The 16727-nt window shown below is 41.5% G+C and overlaps 1 protein-coding gene and 1 long non-coding RNA gene across 12 annotated transcripts in view; one reads left to right on the top strand and one right to left on the bottom strand.

Moving 5' to 3' along the window:
- Nucleotides 1-1397: 1397 nt before the first annotated feature.
- NAV3 (neuron navigator 3) overlaps nucleotides 1398-16727 on the bottom strand; it is a 438084-nt gene continuing 422754 nt past the window's right edge. For all 11 annotated transcript variants that reach the window (XM_028745995.2, XM_028745990.2, XM_028745986.2 and 8 more), the window contains 7 exons: nucleotides 15373-15608; nucleotides 14173-14327; nucleotides 12465-12536; nucleotides 11471-11667; nucleotides 9523-9641; nucleotides 7892-8089; nucleotides 1398-4293 (listed from right to left, as the gene is read on the bottom strand). In XM_028745995.2, coding sequence (XP_028601828.2) covers nucleotides 4174-4293; nucleotides 7892-8089; nucleotides 9523-9641; nucleotides 11471-11667; nucleotides 12465-12536; nucleotides 14173-14327; nucleotides 15373-15608 — 1097 coding nt within the window. In that variant the 3' untranslated portion in view covers nucleotides 1398-4173. The remainder of the gene's footprint in view (nucleotides 4294-7891; nucleotides 8090-9522; nucleotides 9642-11470; nucleotides 11668-12464; nucleotides 12537-14172; nucleotides 14328-15372; nucleotides 15609-16727) is intronic.
- Nucleotides 4755-15417, top strand: LOC114605127 (uncharacterized). Its single transcript, XR_003708514.2, has 2 exons — nucleotides 4755-4891; nucleotides 14191-15417. It is a non-coding gene; the product is annotated as an uncharacterized LOC114605127 (long non-coding RNA).

The raw sequence follows: 16727 nt of genomic DNA, 5'->3' as shown, positions 1-16727 counted from the left end.
TAGCAAAATAACTGTTCAGTTGCAGTTATTCTCTTGATGCTGAAAAAGCATTTTTACAAAATATAGCATTAGAGTCTATGTCAGGGGTAGGCAACCTAATGCCCATGGGCCACAAGCAGCCCTCGGGGGTCGTTTAGCTGGCCCATGAGCCACCCCTGAACCGAGCCGCCCGCTCAGTGAGTCCCTGTGAGCTGCGCTAAACTGGCGCAGCGTGGTGCAGGGACTTGCTTCCGCAGCGCCGGAAATTGTGTCTGTGCATGCTCAGATGCTGAAATCACATCTGTGCAGGCGTAGACACTGGAAATTGTGTCTGCACAAATGCAGACACCAGAAATTGCGGCCGCACACGCTGACACATGGTTTAGACACCACCTACTAGGTTCTTAAAAAGAAAACATTAACAGTTAATAGAATGTTGTAGTTTAGCTACTTGTATCTAACAGAGCTATTATGTGTTCTTTCTTATGCCTGTCCTCCTAATTTATCTAGATTTCTTCTAACAGTAGTCTTGGCTACTGTATCATGGTACCAGAATGTCAAAGCTGGTTTTGCAAACAATCAGAAGAGCCAAAATAGTATGGAAACTCACTTTAAAAACAATGATGTCTGTAATAAATTGATAATTGAATATAGACGTAGGAGCATGCAGATTTATTGTTTTTCCCATTCTGCCCTGCAAACTATAATTAGGTGAAGAGATTCAATCAAGCACATTCTGAATGATACTACCATTTAGAAATTATTTGAGGAAGTACATCCATACCGTAGTAATGCCTTTTTTAATAGAATGACTTTCATAGCATATGTAAAAACAGAAGCTTATATAAATGTGTTTCATTCTGCTTATGCCATTTTCGTTTGCTTTAATACTGACATGCTTCCCCCACCACACCCAAAATGTGAGTATTCCCCATTTTTCAGCAAACATTACTTTTCCCACGAGGGTTTTATATTTTGCTTAATGCAACAGTTCTGCCTTTTCGCCCCTGTCTTTGAATTTAAGTCATCCAAGTACCAAAAGCAGCCTACAATTTGGTGAAGTGGAAGCGCTTAACATGTTAGGAGCTTTCTGGATACTACAGTTAGGTATCATACAATATGTAGGGCCTACATAGTGACATATTTGAGGCTTCCGCATGTGAAAATGGTTCATGGAGGTACAAATAGTAGGAACAATTTGGTTTGGTTCATATTTTAATGTGAACCTACCTAATTCACTCTGCCGGAAACAATGTAAACTGAAACACAACTGATCCTTTGAAATTCACATTTCCACAATTTTTGTGATGCAGTTGTCAGACTAAAAAAATGTGTACATAAATGCACCAACTAGTGTGAACAAAAATGCATATATTATTGAAAGTAACATTGCAATGTGCAAAAGACAACAGACTCAGTTGTCAATAAATAATTCCACTTTAATGGCAAAGTAATAATTTAGACAGATACAGTGTGCACACTTGCAAAAAATATATGCAAGCTGGTTTACAAGCTAGAAGAACAACAAATCAATAGAAAATACATCATCCAGTTAAGTCTGATGACACCAAATACTTATTATTAGGGCTTTACAAAGACTACAAAACTTTTCAGATGATTTATCTCACTGTTTCTGTCTATTTACATGATATGTTACATCAAAAATGTACAAAATATAAAATGTATACAGACAAATGTTTCACAAACATTTTAAAGTTGTAAACTAGGTGGACTCATTGAGATGTATTGCAGGGAAATTTGTATTATGTGGTACATACATACAGGTATTTTTGTGTGTGTGCGTCAAAATGGCAGGAATTCATGGGTTTGCTTATATGTTGTTTCAGACCACATATATCATAAAGAGCAGTTGTTGTTTTAGTCATCTGCCAGAGAGTGGCATGTCATTTAACAATATGAGAAAGTAATCTAGGATTGGTGCCTGACTTCAGACTACATTCTTTGTGCATAATATCAGAGTTTTATTTATTAGGGCAATAGCACCATGCAGGGGACCTGTAGCTTCAGTGCTGCAGCAAGGAAAACTACACTGATTTCCTTGACTTTGTTTTATAAAGTAGATGGGCCACAGGAGTTTGTAGCACCAGTTACATGTCCTGAAGGTCCTCACTGGCTAGCTGGATCTGGAAAGCAACCACTAGCATCCTATTGCAGTGAACGTGATGTGCTCAGAGTTGGCAATTTCAGGACTGTGGCTCTAAGTATACAAGTGCATGTCTACACAATGCCATAGCCCTTCTATTACTTTTATTTAGTTGAATCGGCATATCCAATTACTCTGATCAGTTTTCATTCAAACTGGTGTAGTCTGCCAGGATATACAACATTTTTGTATTTGCCTAAGATGTATTGGCTTTTATAATGTAGATTGAAACATGCTCACTCTAGCATGGATAGCTCCTGCATAGTCATAACAATTCTAAATACAGGACAAACACACCATTGTTTTTAAATATATATATTTTTAAAAACCTCCAGATTGTATGGTTTGCGCTCTGGATATTTTTAAATTTTTTATTTTTTTTGCAACATACAGGTAATTTCAGTAAATGAAACATCTCTTAACACCAACAAGATAAAATACAGTTTCTTATTTTTGTTGTTGCTGTCACTGTTGTTTGCTTTCATTTGTGCAAGGCTTTTTTTTTTAATATTACAAGACCCTCCCAGTAGACTGTGCAAAACCAACCCCCCTCCCCCTTTACAGTATAAACTTTTCTCTCAACCACAGTGGACAATCACTGTGTCATAATGCTGAATTTCTTCATGTACAACAATTGCAATCAAAACAGCATGCTTCAAACTAGGGGGGGGAAATGAAGAGGAAGGGAAAAGAATAAAGAAATATTTGTGCTCATGCTGCACCAAGTGCACCCAGCTCTGCTGGATAAGATTTTCCCCAAAACACCTCTCTTTTAATAAGCTCTTTTTCATAGAACCAAATGGACTTAAGCCAACTGTCTCAGGTTTTGTTATTAATCATTGTTTATTATTAGGAGTGGCTTCTGGGTCACTTGAATATTTTAGATGGTAATCTATTCACACAAGATAAAAAATACTATATATATATATATATAATCTATCTATATATCTATATCAATAGATCGTTCTTCTAGCCACTTCGTTAAAAAACATGATATACAGAGATGAGGCTACTGTGTTCACTGATGCTCTCTCGTTAGTAAATGAAGAAAGAAAACAGTGTAAATAATCAATGGTTTAACAAATTAAACCAACTGTAAAATTGTTCTAGAAATCGGTTTTAAGGCAGTGAGACAGCACCATAGGAAATGTTCTCTTTTTCCCCCCCACTGAAAAGGCTCGAAACATACGAAGCCCTAAGAAAGCCTTTACTCAGTGTCAGATAAGAATTGGTAAAAAAAACCCTTGTTAAGAGGTGGGCAGGTGTTTAAAAAATACCCTCGCGGCTAAAAACAAGTTGTATATAAAACAGATGATTTGTACAGGAAAACAACAACAACAACAACCCAGAAACCTTGGTGGACCACATCACTGCAAACTTGGCAGCTTAGTATCAAATTGGCACTTTTCCAGCATATATCACAGTAGCGTTTTCCTGGCAATTGCACAAAACTGTTTTGTGCTTTTATGGAGTTTGCTTTCTGTATTTTCTTTTTCTTTCTCCAACTCATTTTGGAATGGGCAGCAGTGTACAATTCAAACACTACCGTTGTGTCTTGTAATGAGTGCCACGGGGCACCGGCAGAGGTTAGAGGACCAGGATCGCAAAGACCACTAATGCAGCACCTTGTAGTAAATTGAAGTGTAAAAAAAAACCCAAAGGCTTGCATTGTAAACTTTTGAGACAGGAAGAAAGACAGAAAGAAACAACCCCAAGGAGATTCCAGTTTGGCTAACACATGTGCAATCTGCTTAGTTGTCCCCCCTCCCCCTCCCATTAAAAGGCCCTTTCCAGTTGATTGATGGAGTCTCACTCAGCTCCACTGATACTGAAATCTCTTGAAAATAAACTAATTCAAGCTTTCCATTTTGATTTGCTTTCCTGACTTTCTAGAGATAAGTCGACCGCCTATATATGACACAGCACTCACGCTCTCTCTCGGGCCACCCTGGCACGCGCTGCTTCGGCACTGCAGCAGTTAAAGCCGGGACAGTTTAACCAGCATCCTATATAACCAGGCCCATTCCTCTCTAGAGAGTTGACTCAAGCGAGGGGTCCAGAATATCATCGTGGTGACTAGCAGTATCGCTGTCGCAGCTCTGTGTGCTGGAGTAGCTGGCTGCTTCTTTGAGCCTCATTAGCATGTGCATCTGAGGAAGAAACAAGGAAATGCTGGTGTCATTGCTGTTAAGAAGTGAAGGCAACAGTGGTTGTGTGTGAAGACCCCCCAACCCCCCTCCAAAATAACACCCCAGATGTTCCCATGAACTCTAGCATGGTCCTACCCCTGAGAGGGGATCAGATAGAGTAAATCGAGCCCTTGGATTCCTTTAATGGAATTCCCTAGCAGCAGCAACAAAATTGAGGGGCAGGCACAGCCAATCCATAATCCTCTCCACCAAAGGATGAACCAATACCTAACCGCCAACCTTACAAAGTTGTGACGATTTGTTACACGGTAGGCAAAAACCAAACACGTGGCTTTCCATGATTTGGAGGACATGATCTCTGCTTTCAAGCCTTTGAGCAGGCAACAGGGACATGAGAAGAGTGCAGCACTTTGAAAAAATCAGTGCTGGCTGAGATGGCAAACTTTTGAATCCCTCTTCTTTTTAAAAAAATCTCCACAGGCAGGGAGCAATGGAAACTTTGGAGAGAATCAAAGGCTGCAGGAATTCAAAGGTTTTTAAAGGGACAGGGAGCTCTTGATCTGAGCCACGATCCTGAATCCATTTTCCCAATGCCAAGGTAAGAATAGACTAGGCTTTTGGTGTAAGAATACACTGTGGGGATAAAAAGGAATGCAATCGCTTTTGCATACACAGTCACACCATCTTAGAGAAGAAGGGGAGGTGGGGACTGAAGTGGAGTGGACTGAAGCCAGCTGCTGGATACAAGAGCACCATCTGCTGCCCAGGAGCCGACCTTGGCAACAGAAAATAGCATGCCACAGCTGCGAGGCTGCTTTCCAGAGGAGCCTTTAAGCACATCTTACTTAACATCAAGAGCCCCGGAGAGCTGTAAGATGCTCAGTGCCTAAAATTACTGTAATTATAGTTGGTATTTAGAAATCGTCCCTCTCGCCATGTTGCTCAGGGAATTGATCTTACACCACCAGCATTTTTAAATGGTGCATTATTTGAAACGAAGTGCTTTGGTTTTTCCGAACAAAGAAAAGTAGGCTATGTGCTTTCTCTTGCCCCCGTACCTTCTTCTCAGATTTATTTGGGTCTTATTAGCTTTACAGCAGCCACAGCCATATAGTATGCCCCTCTGCAGGGTATATAGGTTGCTAGCCACAAGTCTTTGGGTTGAATAATGTTGTGCAGCTTGTTTATATATGTTAACATTTTGATTATGTTTGGGGGGGGGGAGGTTGGTGGAATTTTGGTCACGGTTTTATTTTTTATTGCTTTGCTACTGATTTTTTAGCTGCCTTCAGTTCCTTAAATTTTTTTTTGAATAGAAATAGTTCACAATTATTAAAAATAAATATAGAAATAAAGAATACCACTAAAGTGGTGTAAGGGAGGATCCAGCCTTTAATTCAGCTACTTCTCAGGATCTCTCCCCACTAAACCTCTAATATTCACCTGGATATATGGGGCTCCCCCCCCCTTTTTCTTTAATTTTCTTAAATTGTGATGGAACATCAGGAGGGTAGATCAAAATGTTTGCAATTGGCACAGAAATAGACTGATATCCTGAGATGATAACTCCTTGATGTGAAGCTAAAAGAATAGTTACATTCAGGCACAAGTCCTGTATAATCTGATTAGATCCTTTTTATGGCAGTATATGGTGAATAAAAGGTAAGGGACCCCTGACAGTTAAGTCCAGTCACAAACGACTCTGGGGTTACGGCGCTCATCTCCCTTTACTGTCTGATGTTTGTCCGCAGACAGTTTTTCTGGGTCATGTGACCAGCATAACTAAGCCGCTTCTGGCGAACCAGAGCAGCACACGGAAATGCTGTTTACCTTCCCACCAGAGCAGTACCTATTTATCTACTTACACTTTGACGTGCTTTCGAACTGCTGGGTTGGCAGGAGCTGGGACCGAACAATCGGAGGTCACCCTGTCACAGGGATTCGAACTGCGACCTTTCGATTGGCAAGCCCTAGGCTCAGTGGTTTAGACCACAGCGCCACTCGCATCCCTTATACGGTGAATAGACACCAATATTATCTTGGGTACACTATATGGAGGCAGATGACAATTTAAAGCAACCATATAAGAATCCAAGACTATTTGGAGGAAAAGTATATATATGCATGAGCAATGCTGTTTTTTTTAAATAGAAAAAGAAGTGCTGGAACTCACCATGAACACCTCCCCTTGTTCTCTTATGACAATGGTGCTCACTGGAGTTCCAGTTGGAAAAAACTCTTGTGCATGAGGATTTTCTACTCATGATTCTGGGCAAGCTACTTGGGGAGTATGGGTGATTTTTAAACCTCAAGTAATTATATTGAAATAAAAGATCAGGAAGCTGGGCCCAGTGACAGAGCTTCATGCTCCAGCACTTGGGGGGGGGGCAGAGAGCAGGTGGCAACAGGGCTGGTGCGCATCCTGGGGGAGGCGGGGGCAGCCACAATGTCACGCTGCCAGGGGCGGTGCGCTCCCCCTGCACTCCTCTTCCTCCGCCAGTGGCTGGGCCAACACAAAACATGTGAGTCAAGAAAAGAGACGAGAGTAGAAAGTTAACTGAAAGCAAGGAATGAAGGAAAGAGCAGAGACAGCATCATATGGAAAGAAGGGAGTCAAAAAAGGAGTGAGCAGAAAAACAGTCTAGGAAGTGCAATGTGGTACTTAATTGGAGAGCTGTGAGACTTACCATATTTTTTGCTCTATTAGACACACCGGACCATAGCTTTCCCCCCACCTCCCACAAGAGCCGCACACTCTGTCCCTTCCCCCATCTCCCACAAAAGCCAGGGATAGATGTGCGAAGCCTCCACAGGGCAGCGGGATGAAGGCTCCCCAAGCCCTGCGGAGGCTTCGCGCGTCTAAGCCAGAAGCTAGAACAGCCAGCAGGATCGCAGCGCAGCGATCCCGCTCGCTGTCCTGGCTTCTTGCTTGGCCGCGTGCAGCCTCTCCTGGGCAAGGGGAGCCTTCATCCCCTGCCCAGGATAGGCTGCGTGCGCCTTAGGCTCCCCCATGTGCCGCACTTCCTTTAAAGAGTGAGCGGAGTGCATGTGCGGCTCTTGGGGGCTTTTCCCAAGGAGGGAGAAGGGCAGTCCTTCTCCCTCCTTGGGGAAAAGCCCTGAAGAGCCGCACACATGCTTCACACGGCTCTTTAAAGGGAATGCCGGGCAGAGCCTCCCGCCTGCATTCACTCCATAAGACGCACACACATTTCCCCTTACTTTTTAGGAGGGGAAAAGTGTGTCTTATGGAGTGAAAAATAAGGTAAGCAGACATTGATAATAAATAGCCAACCACCTTTTTGACTTGAACTTGCTGAAAAAGAAAAACATGTCTACCTACTTCCACAAGGCAATGTCCACCTACTTGTGCAAAGCAAAACTGATTGCTTAACTGAATTTCTGTTTTTTCTTCTCTCCCCTCCAGCACCCAAATATGTTCTGGAGGTTCCCTTAATCCTCTGGAGCAGTTTTTGGTGGTTTGTGAGGGGGCTACAGGGAAATGGAGAGTAAGGATAAACTCTGCTGTGTGAGTAGATGGCCTCTCCCACTATGTAGGCTCTCACCAATAATAATAGCATAGTAATAATAATCCTTTTACCAAAGGATCTCCTTCTGAATCTGTCTGTGGAATGTGCTTTGAAGTGGTTCCTTCTTTGGCAGATGCATAACCTTCATAACCAACATCTTCAGGTCTCAACTGAAGCAATGATGACCAATCATGCTGCAGTGAACTCCATGGACAAGTATCTGCTATCCACTTTGAAGGATCTTCCCAAGGTGCTCGTTTGCCATACATCTAAGTGTCCATTGCAAAATAGAAAAACAAATGGGTCGTTTAATTTCAGTTGGAGAATGTTCAGCATGGTAGTGCAAGACCTTTTGGCCCAAATTTGTTGCTTGACAACAAAATGGGATGAGGTTCATTAACTCTCCCTTTTGCATTTTCAGGTGATAGAAACTCAACCTCACTGGGGCTGGCAGGCAATTTTTCTCCCTCCCCAGAATGATGGCATGTAGGGTGGGGGGAGGGAATGGCAGCTTCCAATGGATACCGTCATTTCTCCCCAGAACGCCTATCTGAATGACATTATGCCAATGACATAATGCTCTTCTAGTCTTTTCTGGGGAAGAAAAATGGCAGCTGGCAGTAGTGAAGAATGCCAGTGAGTTTCATGCCTCCATAACCTCAAAATTCCTCCCAACCCAAAATGCATCCACATTTTTTGGTCGATATATAGGATACAGTCAGAAGGGAAGCAGTTTTGTCTAGGGCAGGGGGTCACAGGCTTAAATTTCCACGTCCCACAGTCCCTATCCTGATCGGCTCCCCTTTTGTTTAAATATACAGTTAAATACAACACAACACTTGGCACAATGCATAGTTTGGTCACATATTAGTTGTATTTTCAAAGCCTGAAATTCTCAGTGCCATGAAGACGCCATTTTAGTGTCCTTGGATGGTTGTAGATGCTGCTCCTATTTTGTATTGGAATCTTTCTTGAAAGCACTTTCGAAAAATCAGTGTAATATTTAAACAATTCAAGATGCTTCAATTGTGACTTATTGACAAGCCAATATCTTTATAATTAACATGTTACAATTGATGTAACATGTTATTGCATTTATATCCCACTTTTTCTCAAAGTTGCTCAAGGTGGTGTACATGCTTCTAACCCTGTGAGGTAGCTTAGGCTGAAAGTCCTACCCAGGGTGCTTCATGGCCAAGAGGGATTTGAACTGTGGCTTCCAAGTACTACACCACACTACCTCTCAATGGTAAAAAAAAAATGGAAGTAGTTAATATTTTGGGTGAGTGCTAGTTGCCAATATAACTATATCACTTTTAGTGATTTGCCATAACCAGAAGTTTATAAACCCGAGGTTCAGTCTGAGAATGAAATAACAAGTACTTCAAAATTTCACATTGCCAGAACCACCACCTCTCTCCTATGCAAAAGCCATTCAGGCAATAAACCACTAAATACATAAAAGTAATTTTGTCTCTTTCTCCCTCTTCTTCTTTCTTAATTAAGCACAAAGGATTGCTAAAACGAAGCTCTAAATTTAGAAGGAATTCATTCTCCTCCAGATATGTAGTATGCAGCAAGAGGATGAAAATGGGCACAAAAAGCTGATGCTGATATATTTCAGTGTCCCCCTGTCACAGATCAGCCAGAAGTGTCTTGTAAAAAAGCTTTTTACACTTTTGGAATCTGTTGAAAGTCTTACCTGAAGTCCTTCTCTCACAGCTTCCATAATATATGGTACCAAGGAATAATTCCAGAGGTCTGTGAACCACACTCTGGAACCATCAACGTCTATAGGGCAGGGCAGAAAAAGGCGAGGACCTGAGATAGGAATTATTTTTTGTTAGAAAACATGAACTCAGCAAGCTGTTTAAAGCACAGAGGGGGGATATTATGGCCCTCCTGATGTTGTTGGACTACAGCTCCCATTATCCCTGACCACTGGCCATTCTGGAAGGGGTTGATAGGAGTTGGGTTCCAATCACACATGGTTGGTGGCAGATTTCCCATCCCTGAAGTTAACATTCCACATTCACGATGAGGACTATTCAAATAATTCATCAAAACACATAGTGGCATTTTCTTGCATTTAGCTTTCTACTTGTACATAAGATATGACAACATGTTTTGTAAAAAAAGAAGAAAAGGGCAATATCTGGCATTATTTTGGAAGTTTGCAACATAGCAAATATGAGCTCTGCTTTTATTAAAATCAAACTCCTTCATAGGTTCTATATTGTGTTTGTTTATGTTGGGAGAAATGACACAATACTGTACTCATTTCTTCTGAAAGCCAGGCATGCTGTTACATAAATATGCTGAACTTATTTCACTTGCTTGTCTATGTTGCAGCAGCTGCCAGCTGCTACATGGCAAATGTCAAAGTAAATTGTGGCCAATTGGGAATGCTTATAGAGAAAAGCTGAATTTTAAAAATCTCTCTCTTTTAAAAATGTAAAATTATGTTGCCTATCTTAGCCTTAGTCTTATCTGTCCCCGGTGCTTCTCTTAATGTCATTGGCTGCCATGCTCTGATGTCACAGAGGCCAACAGTGGCAGATGGATCATGGCCCTCTAATTACCATTGACTTAGTGTATTTGACATCATAGAAGGACAATAAAGCATAGTTTAGTGCTAAGGAAAACTGAGTTGTTATTTTTACAATGCTTTAGTTGCTTGCAGGCTAGGACATTCCCAAGGACGTTCTGACCAGAAATTCAACTGCACTAGCTAAGCCTTCACCTCAAACACTATCCACCATTTTTGTTGTTATTGCTGTGGCTTAAAAAAAAGAAGGGGAAAACCCCTCCCACACATCATATTTAAAGCTAAGGGAACCCCTCCCCATTTATTTATTTTTTAAAAAGAAAGCCATTCACAAGTCACTAAATATTTATCCACCCAGTGGCAGGGCTTCATGCTCTGGCACCGGGGGGCGGAGAGCAGGCGGGGGAGGGGCATGGCGCCAGGCAGGGGGGAGCCGCAATGGCACCCCACCGGGATCGCGCTGCCAGGGGTGGTGTGCTCCCCCTGCACTCCTCTTCCTCCGCCAGTGCACCCACCCCACTGTCATGGCGGATGAATGGGCCTGAGAAAATGGGGGTGGGTTACATCTCAGTTCTAAAAACAACCACAGATCATGTTGAAGTAACGGCAGTCTTGTGAATTTGTTCACAATGTCCTCTTGCTCCACTCTCTTGGCTGATATCCCTGTTTTAATTTGTGAAATAAATCTACAGCTGTGCACTAGTACTGTGCTAATGAAAGTCAGAAAACAAGGGGAAATATGTTAAAGGGGCAGAAAGTTAGAAAGAATCCCAGAAACCTTTTGAAAAATGGACAAGCAGGAAAAGGACAAAGGAAGAAAAAACTCAACTAGCAAACTGCAGTTGTGTAGCATGAGTGAGCAATTACATATCCTTTCCATTTTAGTAGGGTTTTTTTAAAACTATAAGCAGCATTACCAAGTTTGCCAACCCAAGCTCCAGCTCAATCCACTGCTAAATGTTTTGTTTGAGCACAAAAGGTCAGCTGCCAATTTAATTTGACATCAGTGAAGCAGACTCACGTTAAGCCTGTAAGTTTAGATAAGCCTCAAGATCCCGTTTTTGTCCCATAATTTGCATTATTAATTGAAGAAAGGCCTCACCGATGGTTACATCAGAAGAACTGTGCGTTTCTAAGAAGCTGTTCAGATGATGCCATGTCTTCGGAATCCAGTCAATTATTTTGATGAGGTCATTATTGCGTGCGCTCCTCTCTATTTCTGTCTCAATAAGTTTCCTTCTCAGATACCTGGATAAGAACCCTTTGACAGGCTCCATGTGGTTGGCACACAGCACCCACCTATGCAGGCAAAGAATCAGAGAACAGATTCACATTACAGGAACTCTGGGCAATCCACTAAAATGGATAGATTGCGCCTCTTCACATACTGCATAATTAAGCTACAAACAATATCATTATCATCGGCCGATGTGATAGGCACAAGTTTAACTGGCTAAAAAGAAAATATGAAATAATTACGTGGAAGATTTGGGCTTCAGTCCTCTAGGAGACCTGACAGCATCCTCTGTGTTCAGAGATAGTGTATCTCTGACTACCAGATGCTAGGAATTATCAACAGGGGATGGTGAGCCCTTCTTGAGCTTGCCTGTGGCACTCGGTTGGCCACTGTCTGTAAACAAGCTGCTGAACTAGAAAGTAGAACTGCCACAGGAGCATGATTCTTAAATTTCTTCCTCATAACTCATAGATTCTCTTCAATATCAGGCCCTAAGCTCAGTGAGAAAGGTAAAAATTTTATGAACTGTCTGTCTATTTATCTATCCACATACCGGTATATTTTTTTCCAACCCTGCAAAGGTGACCTTTTTGACATCAGTATCCCAAACTATTTGGACAGAGTGCACAGCAGTTTTATCACCTTGGTGCCTTGGAAATGTGGTGAAAAGTTACTAAACGCCACTTGGCATTTAACTTTTGTTTTATTTTAGGACTATCTGGAAACACATCTACGTGGTGGCTTCCTGATGTATCCACATCAGAAAGAACAGACCTGTTACAACACACACATACACCATATATATATAACCTCAAAGGTTTAAACCTAGATCAGAAGAAGCATTTTTAAACACATTTACCTGAAATTTTGATGCAGTTCAAGGTTAGGTGAAGATGAAACGCCCTGGTTCATAGTTCCAATAATATAGGGACTACAGAAATAAACAGAGCTGCCAATTAATTTAACACATTTACATCTTGTCATTTATTTGTTTTTAAATGTTAGGTGGAATTGGAAAAAACCCCAACATAAAACCACCATTAAAATATAATAAAATATCAAATTCAGGAAAACTATAAAATCATTGTTAACCCCCCCCCTGGATTATTATTAGGTTTTATTATATTTCTTGCAACATTAGTTATTGTTATGCTTTGGGTTTTCTTGTTATTGGCCTCTATCATTTCTTAAACAAAAACATGGGGTATATATGTAATAAGTACCGTATTTTTCGCCCTATAGGACGCACTTTTTCCCCTCCAAAAATGAAGGGGAAATGTGTGTGCTTCCTATGGGGCGAATACAGGCTTTTGCTGAAGCCTGGAGGCGACCCTCCGGAGCCCGGCGCAAAGCTGCGCCAGCCTCCAGAGGGTCGCGCAGAGCTGCCTGCCCTCCTGGGGTCCGCGCAGCTCTGCGTGACTCTCCAGAGCCCGGCGCCAAGCCGCGCCAGGCTCCAGAGGGTTGCGCAGAGCTGCGAAACCTCGGGTGCACTGAAGAGCGCGCCCGGGCTTTGCGCAGCTGTCCGCAAGCCTGGGGAGACCGGCGCGGCTCCCTAGGCTTGTGGATAGCAGCCTGTTCTGGGGGCTGGGGTCGGGGGAAGCTCGGGCTTCCCCCGCGCAAGCCCCATGCCTGGGGGAAAAATAATTTCCCCCCCTTTATTTTCCCCCCAAAAAAACTAGGTGCGTCCTATAGGGTGGTGCGTAAGTCCGGTAAGTAAAAATACGGTAAGTAAAAATCAAAACATGGCCAAAAATGAATACAATGTTTTCACCTGACATCTGCTGGGCTGTCTCCCAAATCCTGCCTACCCTGTTTACCTGTCTGTCAGTGTTACAAAGAAACCAGTTCTCTCTCAGATTGTCACTCCCTAACTATCAAAGGCAGGGCAGCCAGAGAAAGGCCTCTGGAGATCTAATGACCAAGAATGTTCATTTTTAATGTCCTCTTCCTTCTGTTCATTTTACAGTGTGTTAATTTGCATTGCATAAAGGAATTTTGTGTGTGTCAGCAATGACTCAGCTGAGCTTATTTCTACCACACACTACAATGTCATCTTTTTCTCACTGCTGCCACTCTACTGTTTATCAGGTGTTACCTTCACTTCTGTCATCTCTCTAAAACGGGTGTGTAATGGCCCTGGGACACACCTGCAGACAGCAGGTCCTGATCAGTTTCATTTCATTCTAGGCTAGCAGGGCTTGGATTCTATAATGTAGAAGATTCATAACTGGACTCTTAAACCAACATAGCTTGTCACTGTTGCCAAGATCTTAGAGACAAGCTATGCTTGTTCATATGAATTTATAGGGTGCAGTTACTTATATGAAATCATATGAAGTGCTTATTTGAAGTGACAGCAATTTATAACAGCCATATCTATGATAGCAGAATATTAAGCTTTCACTGCTATTGAGAATACAGGTTCTTATTTAATTGTGTTGTGACATGCACAAATAAATGCTTTAAAGCTTTTTGGATTAAAACTCCCGTCAGCTGCAGCCAGCAACCTGTACCACACCAATGACTTACACTCAGCATATTCCAAACAAGGTAAAGAGCAAACCTACCATTTGTTATATTTACAGTTGAGGAAACCATTGAAGATGTCACTCAAAGAACCAACATGATGGAGGTTGTCAAGAATTATTACCACAGGAAGGTCAGCACTACTGTTATCAGCACTGCATTGTTCAGCCAAATTGGCAAGGTATTGTTGCACATCCTTAAAGAAAAGAAGGAAGAACCCAGTAAAACAGAAGGTGCTCAACTAACACCCTCACAGTTGCGAAGCTTCCACTAAAACGAATTGCTGCTTAAACCATTTTTGACAATGTCAGCCTGAGGTACTTGCTCTGAGCGTTCTTCTATTTTTTCCTTTTTTTAAAATTGGTTTTCAGTAACAGGATCCTAGTTAAGTCTAACCATCTGAACCACAAGGGAGGAAACCTTACAAGACGTATCACACCTAAGAGAGTTGGTTTCTGCTTGCCCCACCCTGACCTCTGTTCATTCAGAAGAAGGTGTAAAAGGAGCTTCATGCAGGGTTTCTGAGTGGAAGCGTCCCACACATAGAGTTGTATGTGTGTAGAACCCCCTTTTACATGCTTTGCTGGACACGTGGAGGCTAGAGATGGCCCAAGTTGGCGGATTCCAATTTCACCTTCCATAATACAACTGAATGAGCAATGGAATTACTCATTCACTTTCTAGGTAAGATGGAAGAATTTCTTCAATCAAAGTAATTCATTTTCTCTAAAAAGCTGCAGGTTGTGAATTAGGTGGGGCATCAAATATACAATGTACGAGTCTGTTGGTTAAATTTTTGAAGACAGATTTTTTTTCATGTACATCAACACTGGCACAATCTTTGTAACATGACAGAAAGCATGTAAATGGTGGGATGATAAGGTTGATATTGCAAGTTTCTGACTGTGTCATTTTGATCCACTGTGAATACTGAAAAATTTCCATATTCTGAATGGTTTTGAATAAATGTTGTTGTTTTTAAAAAGAAAAAGAAAAAAGCAGAGATTGGAGATTTAACTTTCAATATGCTAACTGATGCTGATAAAACACCTTGATTTATTTGTAAGTATTTGCAATCACAAATGGCTACTGTATTTAGACTATGCTGGGAAATCCTAAATAAAAATAAAAAGAACAAAAGGAAACACCAGCAATTACATAAGTCCATGGCATGTAATGAAACATCTGCAGTTTCTTAAAAACTGTACAGTAGATAGCTGTTGGTTCTTTTTATGTCTTACCTTGCTTGATTTGTGATCTACATTAAAAGTAGCAATGGCATCTTCCATTTTTTTCCTGCCAGACTTCGTTATCACGTATTCCGCAAGCCTGTTGGCTAAATAGGTCTTCCCAGTGCCACTAGGTCCTGACAGGATAATTCTGTGATGCTCCATCAGTAAGTTAAAGTACCGTTGGCTAATTGGTTTAGGAATTAATGTATCAAACACAAAGCTGTCCAAACTATTTTCTTCTACTCCTGAAAATTAGATAGGGGGGAGAAGAAATGGTAGGGGGTGAGGAGAGGAAATCTATTTTTCTCTGTCTCATTGTTTTTGGCAAAACATGGAATTATTTAAGAGAAGGAACTTTTAATACTTGCTCCCCCCCCCCTTCTAGTTTTTGAAATGTTGACAGCAGGTAAATGCCCTTAATACAAACCTTTCTTCCAGCATCTGAAAAGCACTGGAAGTGCACAGACCTTTCCTTGGGGCCAAAAAAAAGATTAAACAGTGCCTTCGCCACATGACTCAATGAATGGTAGCAATGCAATCAAAGCAAATGTGAAGCGAAAACTCATTGAGGCAGTGATGTATATCTGAAATGTTTGAGGCATTTAAAAGAAAAAGGTCAAAGCGACAGCAGCAAGGGTTAGCAGGAGAGAGATATCACACCAAATGACACAAAGTCTTTTTGAAGACCCTGAAAATAGAATGCCCCCATGGCTATATGAAATATTTAAAGTCCCTATCTGAAGTGATTGATTTGGAATTCTAACCGTTCATTGTTATATTAAAGTCCTCTTCTGTACTGGTTTTAGATGCAAAGCAAAGGAAGTCATCATCAGTCTAGGGTGGTGAAGTGTTAAGGGTGCAAGAGTTCTTGAAGCTTGAAAGCTTGAATCTAACCCATCTCAAAACTACACAACTGCATCCTCCCCACTCATCACTGAATTATTCTCTATACACCCTCTGCCCCGCCCCCAGTGTTATCATATTTACTCATGGTGTGGTAGACTGGGGTCATATGGGGTGAGGGAATTACATATTTAAAAGAAAGATGGCTGCTGCCACATAACTCCTTTGGATGAAAAAGGACCTTAGCATGTACATGTTAACTATAAAAACACCAGATGGCTTGATGCAGATTTTGAATACGATAAATATTGTTACATGCCACCCTAACCTCTGAAATTCCAGGGGTTTCAGGTGCTTATCCCTATTCGTGTTTCCTTTTGGGAATCAGACATGGCAAATGTTGTGATTGTCTTTATGATACATGGTTTGTTTACACATCTAGACAACCCGAGCCTATGATGGAGGGGTTCACAGTACTGTATTAACACCTCAAAAGGGTATTGCTTCTCCTATAATTCCAG

Source organism: Podarcis muralis, chromosome 10 (genome assembly GCF_964188315.1).
Source record: "Podarcis muralis chromosome 10, rPodMur119.hap1.1, whole genome shotgun sequence".
In the NCBI taxonomy this organism is placed as follows: Eukaryota; Metazoa; Chordata; class Lepidosauria; order Squamata; family Lacertidae; genus Podarcis; species Podarcis muralis.
Note: the sequence above shows the minus strand (reverse complement) of the source record. Positions and strands in the feature narration are given on the sequence as shown.